The 16,413-nt window shown below is 39.6% G+C and overlaps 2 protein-coding genes across 5 annotated transcripts in view; one reads left to right on the forward strand and one right to left on the reverse strand.

Moving 5' to 3' along the window:
• Window positions 1–16,413, forward strand: part of prkceb (protein kinase C, epsilon b) — a 134,239-nt gene that overhangs the window by 59,981 nt on the left and 57,845 nt on the right. For 2 of the 4 annotated variants that reach the window (XM_017463956.3, XM_047154302.2), the window contains exons 3-4: window positions 7,366–7,528; window positions 16,290–16,324. In XM_017463956.3, coding sequence (XP_017319445.2) covers window positions 7,366–7,528; window positions 16,290–16,324 — 198 coding nt within the window. The remainder of the gene's footprint in view (window positions 1–7,365; window positions 7,529–16,289; window positions 16,325–16,413) is intronic. The other 2 variants (XM_017463957.3, XM_047154303.2) reach the window with 1 other exon arrangement.
• Window positions 10,488–14,594, reverse strand: LOC108263297 (kelch-like protein 10). Its single transcript, XM_017463959.3, has 7 exons — window positions 14,281–14,594; window positions 13,249–13,726; window positions 12,375–12,989; window positions 11,901–12,050; window positions 11,644–11,760; window positions 11,399–11,490; window positions 10,488–10,781 (listed from the first exon to the last, which is right to left on the reverse strand). The coding sequence occupies exons 1-7, from the start codon at window positions 14,418–14,420 to the stop codon at window positions 10,673–10,675; spliced, it is 1,701 nt and encodes a 566-aa protein (XP_017319448.3). The 5' UTR covers window positions 14,421–14,594; the 3' UTR covers window positions 10,488–10,672.

Consider the following 16,413-nt stretch of genomic DNA (forward strand, 5'->3'; position numbering starts at 1 on the left):
ATGTATTCAAAACCGCTTATCCTACACAGAGTAGTGGGGGAGCCTGGAGCCTATCCCAGGTAACTCAGGGCATGAGGCGAGGGACACCCTGGATGGGGTACCAACCCATAGCAGGGCACAATTGCACATACAATCACACACACATTTTGGAAATGTCACTGAGCCTACAACTTATGTCTTTGGACTGGTGGAGGAAACCAGAGTACCCAGAGGAAACCCCCAAAACACTGGGAGAACATGCAAACTTTGAGCACACACTGTGTGGGCCAGCCAAAATCTAAATTTTTATAATTGAATATATTTTTATAAAATGTGTAAATATGGAGACTAATATTGTTAAGCTGCATCCTTGTTCCACCTCTAATGTAACCTGCTTGAGCCTTTAGTAGTAGTGAAACATAAAATATTATACTGCATTTGACCAGTAAAATCCCACCAGTAAAAACTAAAGAAAACGCCCCCTCAACTTGACATTTCTTCTACATGACATTTCTACTATATATTTCAACTTCTTCTCAACTACATTTTCCCTCTCTGTACACGGAGTGACGTCAAATCAACATGGCTGCGCGCGCGTAACATCAGACATAATCAAATGAGAACTTATTAACTTTAAATGAGTTATGCTGTACATACAAGTCTTTTTCTTTAGATCAATCAACATACAGCCATATTCACTTGTTAAATCTAAAACATTGAATACACAGTTAGATGTTTGGGGAGGAAAGTGTACGTCACTCGTCACAGTGAACTGGCTAGCTTGTTGCTAACAAAAGTTTTTTTTCCAATTCACAAGTCAGTCGTGCCTAGGTGAAAAACTTCCAACTTGCAAATTAGCACTTGCAAGGCAACTTAGTCTGACCAAGAGACATGGACATCTCTGTTTTAAGGGAACCTGGTGCAGCTAAGGGCTTTTTTGTTCTGCGTTGGTCAAATCTGAAATGTGGTTTCATTTAATCATCTTGAGTAACCAGTTTACTCTGAGCAGGGTTGCGCTGGATCCAAAACTGGATGCAAGGTGGGACAACGCACCCTAGATGCTATGTCAGTCCATCGCAGCCCACTATGCACACACACCCACACATTCATTCACACCTAGGGGCAATTTAGCATAGCTAATCTGTCTATGTGCATGCTTTTGGACAACCAGAAAACTCCACACAGTTAGTAACCTCCACTCAGGATCAAGCTTAGTGTGTGTTTTCAATTCACATTGCCATATGGTATTCAACTTAACAAAAATTAGCATGTTTGCCTCGGACCTATGGTGTTGGGGGTTCGAATCCCACCTCTTCCCTGTGTGCACGGAATTTCATGTTCTCCCTGTGCTTTTAGGGTTTCGTCCAAGTACTCCGGTTTCCTCTCCCAGTCCCAAGACATGCAGGCTGATTTCCAAATTGTCTGTAATGTGTGTGCAGCTGTGCCCTGCAGTTGGTTGGCACCCTGTCCAGGGTGTCCCCCACCTTGTGCCCTGAGTTCCCTTGGATAGGCTCCAGGATCCCCTATGACCCTTTGTTGGATGGATGGATGGATGGATGGATGGATGTTTTCCTGTAAAAAGCCAGGAACCTTGGGGTGACTCTTGATGACACCTTGACCTTTACAGACCACATTTCCACAACTGCACAATCCTGTAGGTTCATTCTGTATAACATCAATAAAATTAGACCCTATCTCACCATCCATGCTCTTGTCATCTCAAAACTGGACTACTGCACCTCACTACTCACGGGCCTCCCAGCCAGCTCCATCAAACCCCTTCAGATGATTCAGAATGCAGCAGCACGCCTTGTCTTCAACAAGCCAAAAAGAAGCCCATGTCACACCCCTCTTCATCTCCCTCCACTGACTTCCTATAGCCGCCTGTATCAAATTCAAGGCCTTGATGCTCACGTACAAGACCTTGTCTGGAACAACACCCTCCTACCTCAACACTCTCCTGAAGGCTTCTGTTCCCTCATGCAATCTGCAATCGATTAATGACCGACACTTAGTAGTGCCTACTCAGCGTGGCTCAAGGTCCCTTTCTAGAACCTTCAAACTAACTGTCCTTCAGTGGTGGCATGAACTTCCAACCTCAATCCGGACCACAGAATCTGTCACTATTTTCTAAAAACAGCTAAAGACCCATCTCTTCCGTGAGCACTTAACTAACTCCTAAAAATATAAACCCCACATTATTTAAAAACAAAAAACAAGAAAAAAAACACCTTACTCAACAATTATACATCTTGCATTGTAGCACTACTTGTATTAAGCGGAGGCTTGATATATCGCTTTGCTTGTATTTCCTCATTTGTAAGCTGCTTTGGATAAAAGCGTCTGCTAAATGAATAAATGTAAATAAATGTAAATGTAAAATTCAACATAATACATATGCATAGTACTTATCACATTGAATGATGAGTACAATTACATTTTAACAGTACAACATGATTTAAACTGATGACCTTTAGCCTTTGGACTTAATGTCAGAAACAACCAAAGGTCAAAGCCACCTCAGTGAAATGGTAGCGTGTGAGAAATATTAAGCTTCCTGTTATGTGCTCATTCACAGTTATGTCGCATATCCTGGTGCTGTAATCATGGGTGTTCAACAGATATGACACTTGAACATAGTGGAAGGGCCGAACACACACAGTAATATACGAAAGAGCAGAAGTACACAAGCTAACTTCAGCAGTACAGTGCCTTTTAAAGGCAACAAAAAGTCTCTGCTTGAGAAACTGTAATGCTGCATGACCTGAAATAAGAGGCTTACTGTATAATCTGGCCTCTTGTTCATCTTCATATTTTGCTTCAGAAGGAAGACTCAGTTTCTGAGAACACTTGAATGTTGATACTTAAACACATTCATCATGCTCTCTTTGAGAGTGTGCATATCTGTGTATGCTGCTTATCTATTTGTGCTGACTTTTTCAGCCATCATATTCAGAATTGCAGTGCTGCCTGCCTGTCTGTTGTTCTATTTAGGCTTTATTAATAACAGAATAGCTTGACAGTTGTGGTGGCAGGTTGAGCTCTCACTCTCTTTCTATCCTCAGCAAAGCGATACAGTCACACATGGGAATACTCAAGAGTGATCACTGTTCTGCATTTTCCATAGAGAGTGAAATAGAGTGTGTGTGCATGTGACTGAGCGAGAGGGAGTCTCAGGTTTTCTTTGTCACATACACAATCATACAGTGTGCAGTGAAATGTTTGGTTTCCGACTTAATAAACTGTGTGCAAAGCAAGTCAAGAATACAAGAGAAATCTTTAAAGAAAAAAGGTATATATACAGGTGACAGACATGATATACAGATCAGTTCTAAATACTATAACCCTACAATGGAATATGTTAATTAATGTAAATTTAATCGATTGTATATACGATATACATGATGTATCTATGACAGGTGAAAGCAGGCATGTACAGAGTTGTGCAGAATATAAACAGTGTGATAAATAAATAATGAGAGATAAATCTATGTTCCGACATGATGTACATATAAAGAGTGCAGAGCTACAGTAAGTAGCCATTTAGAGTGCAGTACAGCAAAGAAGAAAAAGCTCCTTCTTAAGCCTTTCTGTGTTGATCTTCAAGCTGCAGTAGCACTTTTCAGACAGCAATACTGAGAAGACGACATTGTTTGGTTGGTAGAGATCCTTGGCGATCCTCTTAGCATTTGTCTTGTACTACTTCTTCTGGATGTCCTGCTGGTTTGGAAATACTGGTTTTGGTTTCCAGTATTTGCGGAACCATGTTTGATGCTGTTCCTGAACAAGGTGGTTATTCTTTTTCAGCATCAGCATGTCAGGATGGGTTTTATGGCACGTAATGGCAGTGATGAATCAGGCTCGGGTGGTTAAGGCTGGCTTTACACTGTACGATATTTGGCCCGATTTTGCTGTTGCAGATATAATTGTACATTGTAAAGGATAATCTTTGTTTGGAACTTGAGATCGGTGAGCTTAGAATGCGTAATGAGACATGGTCACCGAGGGCCGATTTAGTGCTACAAATTTGTGCTGAGTCACTGTACACCCACTATGGCAGAACATAGTAGCTATCTTCACTGCTTAATTTGACATGAAGAACACATGTTATTGTACAGTCTGTTACAGAATTCTTATTGGGATCATCTCGTACATTGTGACAAGTAATAATTGTAAAAGACTGCTGGAATTGCATAGCATAAAACCGGCATAAGACTCTGGCCTAAGGATCAGGTTTGTGAGTTTAAATCTGAACATCACAAAGCTGCACTGTTGGGTCTTTGGACAAGGCCCTTAATCCCACAACTCCTCAGCTGTATCCTGTCTCAACTGTACAGCGAATAGCATTGATTAGCTTGTTACAGTGGCACCTGTCAAGGGGTGGGATATATTAAGCAGCAAGTGAACAGTCAGTTCTCAAAGTTGATGTGTTGGAAGCAGGAAAAATGGGCAAGGATCTGAGCAACTTTGACAAAGGCCAAATTTTGATGGCTAAATAGTAGGTCTTGTGGGGTGTTCGTAGTATGAAGTGGTAAGTACCTACCAAAAGTGGTCCAACCAGTGAACCAGCAACAGGGTCATGAGCCTGATACCACAGCACAACTTCAGAGGTCTTGTGGAGTCCATGCCTCAATGGATCAGAGCTCTTATGGTGGCACAAGGGGGACTTACACAGTATTGGGCAGTTGATTTTAATGTTATGGCTGATTTAGGTACATTTCTTTGGCTAAAAACGTCAGGCAGTTGCAAACACAAAGTCTTTAATATCTCCGGGTGCAACCTGAACTTCTGTAGCTGCCTGAGGTGGTACAGACAATGGTGGACCTTCTTCACTATAATCTTTATGTGTGTGGTCCATGGTAAAACTCTGGTGATGTGGACACTATATTTAAAACTCTGTGCCCTCTCACTAGGGGCCCTGTTGATGTTGAGGAGCTGGTAATGCACCTCCCAAATTCCCCAATCATTCCCTTCATCTTGCTGACTTTCAGGTGGAGATTGTTTTCCTCGAACCAGCATGTCAGGTTATCCACCTCCATTAGGTAAGCTTTCTCATTATTTTTACAGACCAGGCCCACACTATTGTGTTGTGAGCAAACAGAGTGGGAAGTGGCAATGTAGTCGTGTGTAAAGGATGTACAGCAGGGGGCTCAGAATACAGCCCTGTGCAGCTTCCACGCTTTGGGTCAAGGTTGGAGAGGTGTGTCTGCCAGCTCTAAACATTTAGGTCCGGCCTAACAAGAAGTTCAAATCTCGGTCACACAGGGAGATGTTTATTCAGAGATCTGCAAGCTCGGTTATGAGCTTGTCAGGGGGCTATGGTGTTAAATGCCAAACTGTAAACATTTCAGAGCTTTCACACATAACATCCTTACTTGTTGTCCCGGTGAGTTAGAGCGATATTTAGAATGAAACCTATTATACCCACTAGGATGGTAAGCAAATTGTAGTGGCTCCTGTGTGGCAGGCAGTGACGAGCACATATACTCTTAAGTTATCCTGTCAAAGCACTTCACTATAGTGTAGTTAATGCAATTGGTCAATAGTCCTTTGTGTAGTTTTAGTTTTGACTTTTTGGGGACTGGGGCTTTAATTGAGTGTTTTTCGAATGTGAGTATAATGGATTGTGACAGGGGAACACTGAATATGAAGGTAAATACCAACTCTGAGGACATGCCAGAGGACATCCTAACTTTCCCCAACATGAAAACGGCTTTCTGGATGGCAGGTTTGTTCCTTAAAGTGTGTACAGAATATGTTTACCTTTTTTGCTGGAGTAGTGTTTGCACTCACCACTGTTGTCTGTACGTGCGCACATGCATGTAGGTCTGACAGATGTCCGATATTGGTGTTTTGGTCAGTGCTGTGCTCCGTCAATCCATCGATTACTAGCTCTGTGTGGCCTCAGTGAAAATAAACACAAACAAATATCTAAGCATCTAGAGTTACATCCAGAGAGGTTGTACTAAGATGATGTATGTTATTATATTATATTATATGCAATGTGATATAACATGTACAGTAACTATTTTATTAACTTATGTATTTTAACTCTTGGGCTCTGTTCTACAATACAGTAGATGTTCCACTAACATACCATCTTTACTGATTTATTAAGTAAAAGTATATTATAGGAATACCACTTTAAATGTGTTTAATATCTCATGTCATTGACTTAATATTTACAGGACAGGAATTAAAATTAGATTAGTCTATTATATTAGTCCTATTGGCAGGTTTTTGGGAGCTGGGAGGAAACCAGTGAACTCGGAACACAGTGAACACACTCAACAAGGCATAACATGCAAAGAAAATCCACACAGAAACTATTCCAAGCTCAGGCTCGAACAAAGGACCCCAGTGCTGTGACTTTATAATTTCATAATAAATGTTTTATAATTTCACTAGAGAAAGTAGCACATAAGGTTTTACATCAGAAAAATCAGCTTCTGTTTTCATTGTTCACTGGACCCTCTTTGCATGTTATGTCCTACCATGTTGGTTTCTTTTCGGTCATGGGCAGCATGGTGGCACATTGGGTAGCGTCTCACAGCTTCGGTGTTCCCGGTTTGATCCTGAGCTCAGATTACTGTCTGTGTTGTCCATATGTACACTCCAGGTTCTTCAGTTTCCTCCCAAAAAAATGCTGGTAGGTGAATTGGCAATGTGAAATTGCCCTTAGGTGTGTATGTGTATGTGCTTGGTGAATGAATGAATAAACTAATGAATTAACTTTGGTCACAGTCCTTATCTGTTTCTGGTTTAGACCAGGGGATAAAAGGCATTTTTCATCAAGAAAAATGATTCAACCATCCCATAACCAACACGACACTCCATGAGCACTATAGAGATGTTCTACAGTGACTGGTTACATCTTGTACATCAGTTAAACATGTTGATGTGCCCTCTTTTGATTAAAAAAAAATTAAACATAGGACCCAAAGTGGAATTTGTAGAAACTAGTTTGAAAATCATTGCATAAGAAACTTAAAAGTGTGTAATGTCACATGCAAACACATTGAGAGCATCTGTATTATGAAACTGCATGTTTTATTTGAATATCTTGTGGGTTTGAAAAAAAAATTCCGTTTTCTTAAATATAACCGTTAAACCTGTACTTGCCGAATGTCTGATATTTTCCTCAGTGTCGACAGTAAAAACAATGTTGTTGCAAAGAATGCTTATAGTGTAAAATAGCAGTATGCTTTCTAAATGTCATATGATGTTATGGCATGAGAGTCAATTATTGTATTCTGTGAAAAGGGAGCTGCAGAAACATGACACACTGTGGGCTATTTTTGTCCTCTTCAATTAAAATCTGATCTAACCGTACAATACAATGCCGAGATTTGTGATACTGTATGTGTATGTGCATGTGTTTATCAGCAGGCAGCTTTGAGAATGAGGAGAGAGTGTTTCGAGAGCGTATGCGACCCAGGAAAAGGCAGGGAGCGGTGCGGAGGAGAGTGCATCAGGTCAATGGCCACAAGTTCATGGCCACCTACCTGAGACAACCCACCTATTGCTCACACTGCCGCGAATTCATCTGGTGAGTGTACACATCTACACAGATTCTGGAGTGGTAATAGAGGCAAGCTAGCTTTGTGAGAATCAGCTTTGTTTGCAAGGAGATACAGACACAATAGAGAATGTGCCTGTGTGACAGAGTGAGGTGAAGCAGGTGTGTACACAAGTTCACCATATTCCAGCTTACAACACTGAGCTTGTTTGCACAAGACACTGCATTCCCATCTGTTTACTCACAGCAGCTGAGTCTCTAGTCAGTGTTGTCTTCCACCTAATTACAACATCTTTATGGCTGGATTACCTTTAGAACTTGTTGCGAATAAGTCACAAATCATCACAGACACGAGCTACACTATAGTAGGTGTTTGTTGAATGTATCTAGTGCGCTTCCACATTTCTAGAGGAGATTTGGGTAACATTTAGATTGCCTTAAGTAACATTATTTACTACATTAATTAACAAACCATGAACCTCAGCATTAATAAACCTAAAGTAATGTTAACAACGTAACAGAATAAGTTAACGCATATTGACTGATGTTTAAGCATCTGCATTCACAAATGTTTATGCAATCCATGACTAAAAGTAAGCCCACATAAATTAACACAATAAAGTGATGATAACTTACTGAACTCAGGTTTCCAGGTGTGTGTGTGTGTATATGATACATGATACAGTGCCCCTATAGCAGAAAGGGTTAAGGGCCTTGCTTAAGGGCCCAACAATGGCAGCGCCGGGGCTTGAACCCCCGACCTTCTGATCAGTAACCCAGAGTCTCTCTCTCTCTCTCTCTCTGTGTCTGTCTGTCTGTCTGTGTATATATGCGCATATTATATTCATGGATACACAAAAAGCACTGAATTAAACTACAGTCCTAAATTAATAATAAAAACCCACTTTCTAAACTATTAATAAATAAAGTAAACTAAACTATTAGTTTACTTTGATCATAATGTTTTAAGTAGACTTTGCAGATCTTATTCGCGCTACACTCTGTATCATCGCGTCTACACTCCGCGTGATCAGCAACGCGGCCTCGTTACTAACACATCACTTCCGTTATAATAAACGACAGAATTTACACTGCAAGTGCGCAAATACAGCATATAATGACAATAAACTTAAATTAACCTAAACATTTTAAGCAGCTTGCACCACATGGGGGGAAACCCATGCCCCTTACACACAGTGGAGCATTTTGGATACAAACATAAGTTTGTCCTTGTGCATCAGTTTGATTTCCACGGTGTTTAATATAAAATGTTCCCCTGCCTTAGTGGACTCGGAGGTTACACACTTTCTTCCTCAGTCACGTGACAATTTCACCTTTGTCTGTTGGTGACTGAGGTCATGTTGGGAATAAAATCTAACACTGACAGAAAGTACACTGAAGAAAGTCATTGTCGGTGACTCTGTCTGCTAATGCTAGCGTGCGTATGACGTCATGCGCCGTCACCTAGGAAGCAGCTTATACTTCCGGTTAGAAAAAAAATTTTTTTGAGATGATATTACCTTTCTAAAATTCACACAGAAAGCTCTGGAGCGTGTTTTCGTAACAGAACATGATGAGTAAATCTCCCCCGTGCCACGCGCAGACCAACTAATCGATAATGAGATTCGTCGACAACAATTTTCATAATCGATTATTATCGATTTTATCAATTAGTTGTTGCCGCTCTAATTACAATAAAACGTCTCGTTATTACAAGAAAACATTTCCTTTTTTAAAGAATATATTTAGTTAAGAATGTTTTGTTATTACGAGAAAACGTTGCTTTTATGAGAGAACACTTTTTTATTACGAGAGAAATTTCCTAATTGCGATAAAATGTCTCGTTACTGTGAAAGGACATTTCATTGCTACAAGAAAACAGGGTAAAAGCATCTTTTTTACTAAAAAATAAAAACTGTGATAAAAACATCTTTAATTTAATCCTGTATTACTGATAGTCTCTGAGCAACTGTAAATATTACATTCCATCGTTTTGTTTGTGTTGCCCACTATTTTATTATTAATTAATTAATTAAATTTTTTGCAAACCGTCTCGTCAAATTTGTGCCCAGTTTGGAAGTACGTTTATGGTTTTTGAACCGCGTGTCCAAAATTTAAGAGCCAAGCATCTGTAAATTCCCCAGGTCGAGACGAATTGCGCCTAATTTAGATTTTCCCCCACTGGGATTTTGGAAAAACAGTTTTTGTTTGTTCGCTACTTTTCTTACAAATTTTGTCCAATCCTTACCATATGTGGTACACGTCAACTTCAGACTAAGCCTCACAAAGTTATCGAAAAAATTTTGAACATTCCAAATGGTTTGTCCATACCGGGCCGACGAATCGGTGAAACCGCCAATCAGGAAGGGTGGCTGTATCTCAGAAACGACATAGCACGCTGACACAAAACTTGGTAGGCGACTTCAGGACCATGACCTGAGGCCATCCGACAAATTCTGGTCAAAAGTTACAATAACATGCTTAAAATGCTTACATCTAGCTGCCGTTTTTTGTTCCTCCTCCTCCAAATTTTGCTCAAATCTCACATAAAAAGGAACGCTGATATTAAAAACCAATCTCCCATAACAGACTGGCAAATGTGTGAAACTACAAATCATTCTTGAATCCCTTTGCCTGTAGTCATGTCTCTGCTTTCCTGTGATTGCTTATGCAACAATTGTGATTGTGCAGCTCACTGAGTCTGGGTGCTCGGCCCCCAGCTTTTTATTATTATTATTATTATTATTATTATTATTATTATTATTATTATTATTCAAGTTATGCTTTTTTCACACTGACGTGCTGATTATCGTTAGCTACTGTAGAAATATAGGTACGTCTAGTGTAAAAAGCATGTAAAAGAAAAGAAAAAGCCTGTAAAGAACACACACACACACACACACATATATATATATATATATATATATATATATATATATATATATATATATATATATATATATAGTATATAAATATCAGTATATTGCATTATATATTTTGCTTTGCACGTATAAAGTTTTGTGGGTTTTTTTGTGAGTCATGGTTCAAACGAGCATTGTTTTTGAAATGATTTTTAACAGCCTCAGATGTTTTAGCACCCCATCACCAAAACAGCCGGAGACAGAGGTTCTGCCAATGGGATGTGGTTTAATAGTGTTTTTAAAAGCTTCACGTCTAGAGAAAATCATCGTACACGATGGTGTAGTCGGTGACGTTGGGAAGCCCAGAAATCACGCAGCAACTCAACGCACTGCGGAAGATATTCATGTCCTGGACGTGGAACCTGCAGGAAATCATGTTTATTTTTCATGTTTATGACATGTGTTATGCTTTACATCGTCACTGTAACACATTTAGCCTGGGGTCCTGGTTTACTACACAGAATAATGACATGAATAATACAATTCAACCACAGTGCTGCTGAGTTCTAGATCGTGATTGGGTCAGAAGGTGTTGATTACTTCTCTATAACAGCAGCTCTGACAGTAGCGCTCTCGTTCTAATACGTTATCATTTCTATAGTTACAGCTCGTTTATACACACCACATAAACATTAAAAAGAAAGTCCGTTACCATTATGGAAGGAGTCTCCAGTGTCGGTGCTTTGTAACAGTCTGGACAGAGGAGTTTATGCTTTGCGGTTTCATTATTAAGTTCAAATTTAAGAAGAATTCAGGACGTGCTGTCTATATTAAAATAGTCTACCTTGGGGTGGACACTATCTGGTCTTCGATTTATTTTATTATTTATTTTTTTAAATAACAGCACGCCATGTCATGTTTTCTACCTCACTTAACACCATGAGTTTAGGCTTTCAAGGAAATTTTGATATCCTGGTACCGATATATAACTTAACTCCAGAACGGCAGATTTCTGGACCTGACACTATACATCTCGTACCAGTCATTGCTCTCTTCGTCGTAGTACTCGCAGTTGCATGTGGTGCCTTCGCTGCTGTAGCCGCCAACCACGTACAAGCGGCCGTCCATCACCTGGAAGAAGAAGAAGAAGAAGAAGGCATGGTGTAGAGGTACATGACTAATTTCATTACTTCATTCCAGTGCTTGGAGTTAGGAAGTCTGACGAGTCCGGCCTCTACAAAAGATACAATAAATTAGTTAGTCATGTGTTGTTTGATGAGTTACCTCGACGCCAAAGTTGCTTCGTTTGTAAAACATGGAGGCAAGCATTCTCCAGGAGTTGGTACGAGGGTTGTAGGCTTCGACGCTCCGCAGATGGTGGGCTCCATCAAAACCCCCGATCTGTAAAACCATACATCTTATTTGGATCGATGTACATTAACAAACGAACACAAACTGTGCCAATAGAAACACGCCTCCTTTCCATTCTTTACAGAGCGATTACAGAAACTTCACTGACTTTCAGTGCTGTAAGTTCTTACTGCAAACACTTGATTGTTAAGAGCGATGACGCTCACGCCACTTCTTTGGATGCGCATCGGTTCGATTTGTGTCCACTGATTGTAACGAGGGTCGAAACACTCGGCCGTGAAAAGACAGTCATTTCCGTTGTATCCTCCACAGATGTAGATCTAAACGAATCCCAAAAACAAGAACGTTCCCTCAGGGACTGTAACATTTTAAATAATGTTTATTTATTTATTTAATTGGTGCAGTCATGTTTGGAGCAGCTCTGAGAATTCGACTGGTCTAGAAGATACGAAGGACTGACTTGTACCTTGTGTTGTACCCACTGAAAAATTCAAGTCCACCATGAAGCTAACTGCAGGTCATGTTTATCTACAGCGATGTGTGTTAACTGGCCTTCAGTGAACACTAATTGGTTGGAGATATGTGTCTGTAAAACTATAATTCAGTGGTAAAGATCATTGAAAGTGTGTGCATTTCAATCTTACCTTACCCAGTACGGTCGTCGCACTGGCGTCACTTCGTACCTCGTGCATGGATGGGATGAGGCTCCACTGGTTTTTGCTTGGCTGATAACGTTCAGCCGTGTTAAGCCACTCTTCGCCATCGAAGCCTCCCATCGCGTAGATATATCCATCCAGCATGGCCACACTCACAAAGCAGCGGCGAAAGTGCATGGGCGCCACCTCGTTCCAGGTTCCGTCGAGGGGATTGAACTTGCTCGCCGTGTTGAAGGACTCCTTTATGTCGACGCCACCGACGACGTACACAAAACCATCCAGGAAGACTGTGCCATGAAAGGCTCGAGCTCTTTCTTCTCTGCTGGAGATGCACATCCAGCTGTCCATCCTCGAGTTGTAGGTTTCTACAACGTTTGTAGGAGACGCGCCGCCGAAGCCGCTGATGGCAAACAAGATGGAATACGGGAGCCGTGGGCGGGCAAACGGATCCGGGCATCCGGTGTTGTGTCCAACCCTGTTAATGTGGAACATGGTCTTCATGGTGTGGGTGATGATGGGCTGACACTCCAAGGAGCTGCTGACCAGTGGGTGTGTCTTGATATTCTCCAAGAAGTATTCTTGATCTATCAGAGCCAGTCGCACCTGATCACACAGCACAGAAAGTGGAATAGAGCAAAAATGTGGACTGTTATTGGATGATATGATTTTCCCTCAGTTCTCTCTGTTTTAGATCAAACGTTGTCTAAATCAGCACAACGGCATTAAATCGCTCACGACCATGGCTCATGACCAAAGAATCTTTTTTACGATGTGCGTAAACCCAGCTTAATCAAACTCTGACCTATCACAGAGTAATTAGAGAAACGGTCAGGATCCTCCAAGTGAGTGTACTGGAGCTCACCTTCAGCAGCAGGTTCGCAATGTGCCGCATTCGGACGTCGGGTTCGTGCGCGATCCACTTGATTATAGCTTGGAAAGCCGTTTTCTCCTGTTTGACATTCAGCTCATCCCTCTCTAGCATGCCGCCGAGCTGCTCCACATTCAGCTCCAGGAATTTACTGAACGGTGACCGAACGACTTCCTCGAAGTGATGCAACGTGTAGGCGTAGGCCTGATCCTGCAGCTCGCTGAAAGAGTGGGTGTCGGCATACTTCCAAATCTCTAAGCAGTTTTCCGGGCTGAGATATGCCTTCAGGAAGTCGTAGCAGCCGTGAACAAGGTCTCGCATGAGCAGGTAATTGGCCATGACCAACAGAGCCTGCACGTTGTCAGTGGTGACTCGAATGTCCTGATTATAGATGTAGTGGATTATAAGCTCCATGATGTCTGGAGATACATTCGTGAAGGTGTACACCGTCTGATCCGAGCTGCTCCATCTCCTGAACAGGTCATTGGAATATCAGGACAAGGCAACATATTAGGAACAACAGTTTGCTCTATAGTCTAGAAATCACGAATTGGAATCCTGATGATGATGATGATGATGATGATGATGATGTGAAAGATGTAGTTTGAGAGAGTTTAAATGGAAGGCGTGTCTCTGGCCTGTCAATCAGAGTAGCCGATCGAGTGTGATCGCTCAGGTACAGTACAAACACGTCGAGATGATGTACAATGGTGTCGATGATGGTATTAGCGACCAATTAAAGAGGATCTGTGTATTTACAAATACTGTACTTCAGCGAATTATTGTAATCTCAGTGCATCATGAGTTGCTATGGTGATGATGTGAAAGATTTACTGAATTTCCTGTGCAGTTATGAACTAGTTTTATTTTACTCTACTTATTAGCTACTGTATTATATCATTTTTTTATTACACAATTTTCTCTTTTTAGACACATCATTTCACCCTTCACTCATCTGCTATATAATTTTGCCCATTAGCTAACAATTTTAAGAATAAATGTGTTTTGGGTTTTTCTTCCTTTTACCTGAAATATGGGCTGCGTGCAAAGAGGATGATCTTGTGGGCCTTGAATTCCACCTCGTCCACTCTGAGGACCACGTCGCACAGCTCCTCCTTCAACCGCATCTCATTCAGCACACCCCACAGTGTCATATATTCACTCATCTCTTTCTCAGAACTCGTATCTGATCGGTCCGAGCTGTAATTTTCTTCATAGAAATTGGTGATGATGAGCGTTCACACAGGGCTGTTTTTTAAAGACCAGAACTTCTAGAATTCCAGCATCATGGAATTCCAACATTCTTAGAACCAGCTCAGGCCATAGTGAAGTCTCTCAGAATCAGGTAGCTTCTCTTATTTATTTATTTATTTATTTATTTATTTATTTATTTATTTATTTATTAATTAATTATTGAGGGACATTTATAATAATAATAATAATAATAATAATAATAATTATTATTATTATTATTATTATTATTATTATTATTATTATTATTATTATTGCTGTACTTTTTATTTATCTGAAAGAAGCCTGTGAAATAAACCCTCCGCTTTACGTCAGTAAGCTGTGGCCTCAAACTACATGACCTACATGATTTCATGATCAGTGTTTAATTTAAGTTGCCCAACATCAAACACAGTATATTATAATGACAGTGATATTATAATAAACCTGGAAGCACCACATTCACCTGGCTGAATATGTTACACAACTTCACATATTTAATTTTTTTAATTTTTAGTTCTAAAAAAAAAAGAAAGATAAAGAATTCTCATTGTTTTAACATACAGCACGCCATGCTGCAATCAGTCTTAACTCTTGAAATGCAAAATAACTAAACAAAAATAATAAAGAAATGTTATAGAAATGCAATACTTATAGTACCTTTCCAACATCACAAGTAAAATACTTATATAATATGTAATCTGATATATGTGTACTGCATATAAATATAAATATAAACTTTGAGCATCCAAAAGATGCAAAAAATGAATTAAATTTGATATATACTGTACATACTGGACATTGTGGGATTACATTTTATTAATTGATGGTATGAACATTGTTTAATGTACATGTTAATTATTTGGCTTATGTTGTTTATTATTCAAATAATCAAGTGTTATTTACTTTGTTAACATTGATTATGGTTTATTAATGCTAAAGTTCATGGTTTGTTCATGCTTAATAAGGTGTTAAATAATGCCAGTTAAGGGAACCTCAATGTAAATCATAAATGAGATTGGCGTTTAAGAAGATAATGCTCCCAGAATTGAGGGGTTTTACTGGAGATAATATGCACTATTCATACACATATATTTCTTGTACATAGAGATGGCTGTAAAATCTCATATGTAGAAGTAACTCAGCTATTGTGGTAGCTAAGGTTCTGTGCTAGAGAATGGCAAGGTTGTGGGTTATCTAATGCCACAGTGAGTAAATGTGAGTGTGTATGATGTGAGACTTTAATTGTGTGTACCTGCTTTTGTTTACAAAAGAAACTCATTTAGGCACCCATTTTATTTTGTACAAATGTTATTATAGATATTCTTTGAGCGCTGCATTATTGGTATTATTAATATTTCCAAACATTCCTTTTCCAACAAAAAATTAGTCAGTAACGTCAGTAAAGAAAACAACATATTACATAAAAGACCACTTTTCAGACAAATAAACATAATGAACGCTGCTGGGTTTTGTACGCAATTTATTTTAATTTTTTTTACTGAAATTGTGAAAGTTTCCAGAAAAACTGTGGAAGATTCTCCAAGATGCACCGTGAACTGTACCAGCTAATTTTCTTATAAAACTGCACAAATTGTTACTGAGACTACTGATGTCACAACAAATATTGAGTTTGTTTCATTTACTACTGTTCTCTGCTCTTTATAGTATTTGTAAGTAAGTATAAACATTTAATTTAATCATTTTTGAAGTCTTCTTTGTATTACAGCATTTTTTTTTGCATGTGACTTTTGCACAGTACTGCATATAAAATGACAGCATTTTTTCTCTTTCTTTGCACACAGGGGTGTTCTTGGAAAGCAGGGTTATCAGTGTCAAGGTAAAACCCTATATTCACTACCCATTTATTTCCAGAACCCACTGGATTATAAATAAATAAAGAAATAAATAAATAAATAAAGTCTGTGT

The sequence above is a fragment of the Ictalurus punctatus genome, chromosome 3 (assembly GCF_001660625.3).
Source record: "Ictalurus punctatus breed USDA103 chromosome 3, Coco_2.0, whole genome shotgun sequence".
In the NCBI taxonomy this organism is placed as follows: Eukaryota; Metazoa; Chordata; class Actinopteri; order Siluriformes; family Ictaluridae; genus Ictalurus; species Ictalurus punctatus.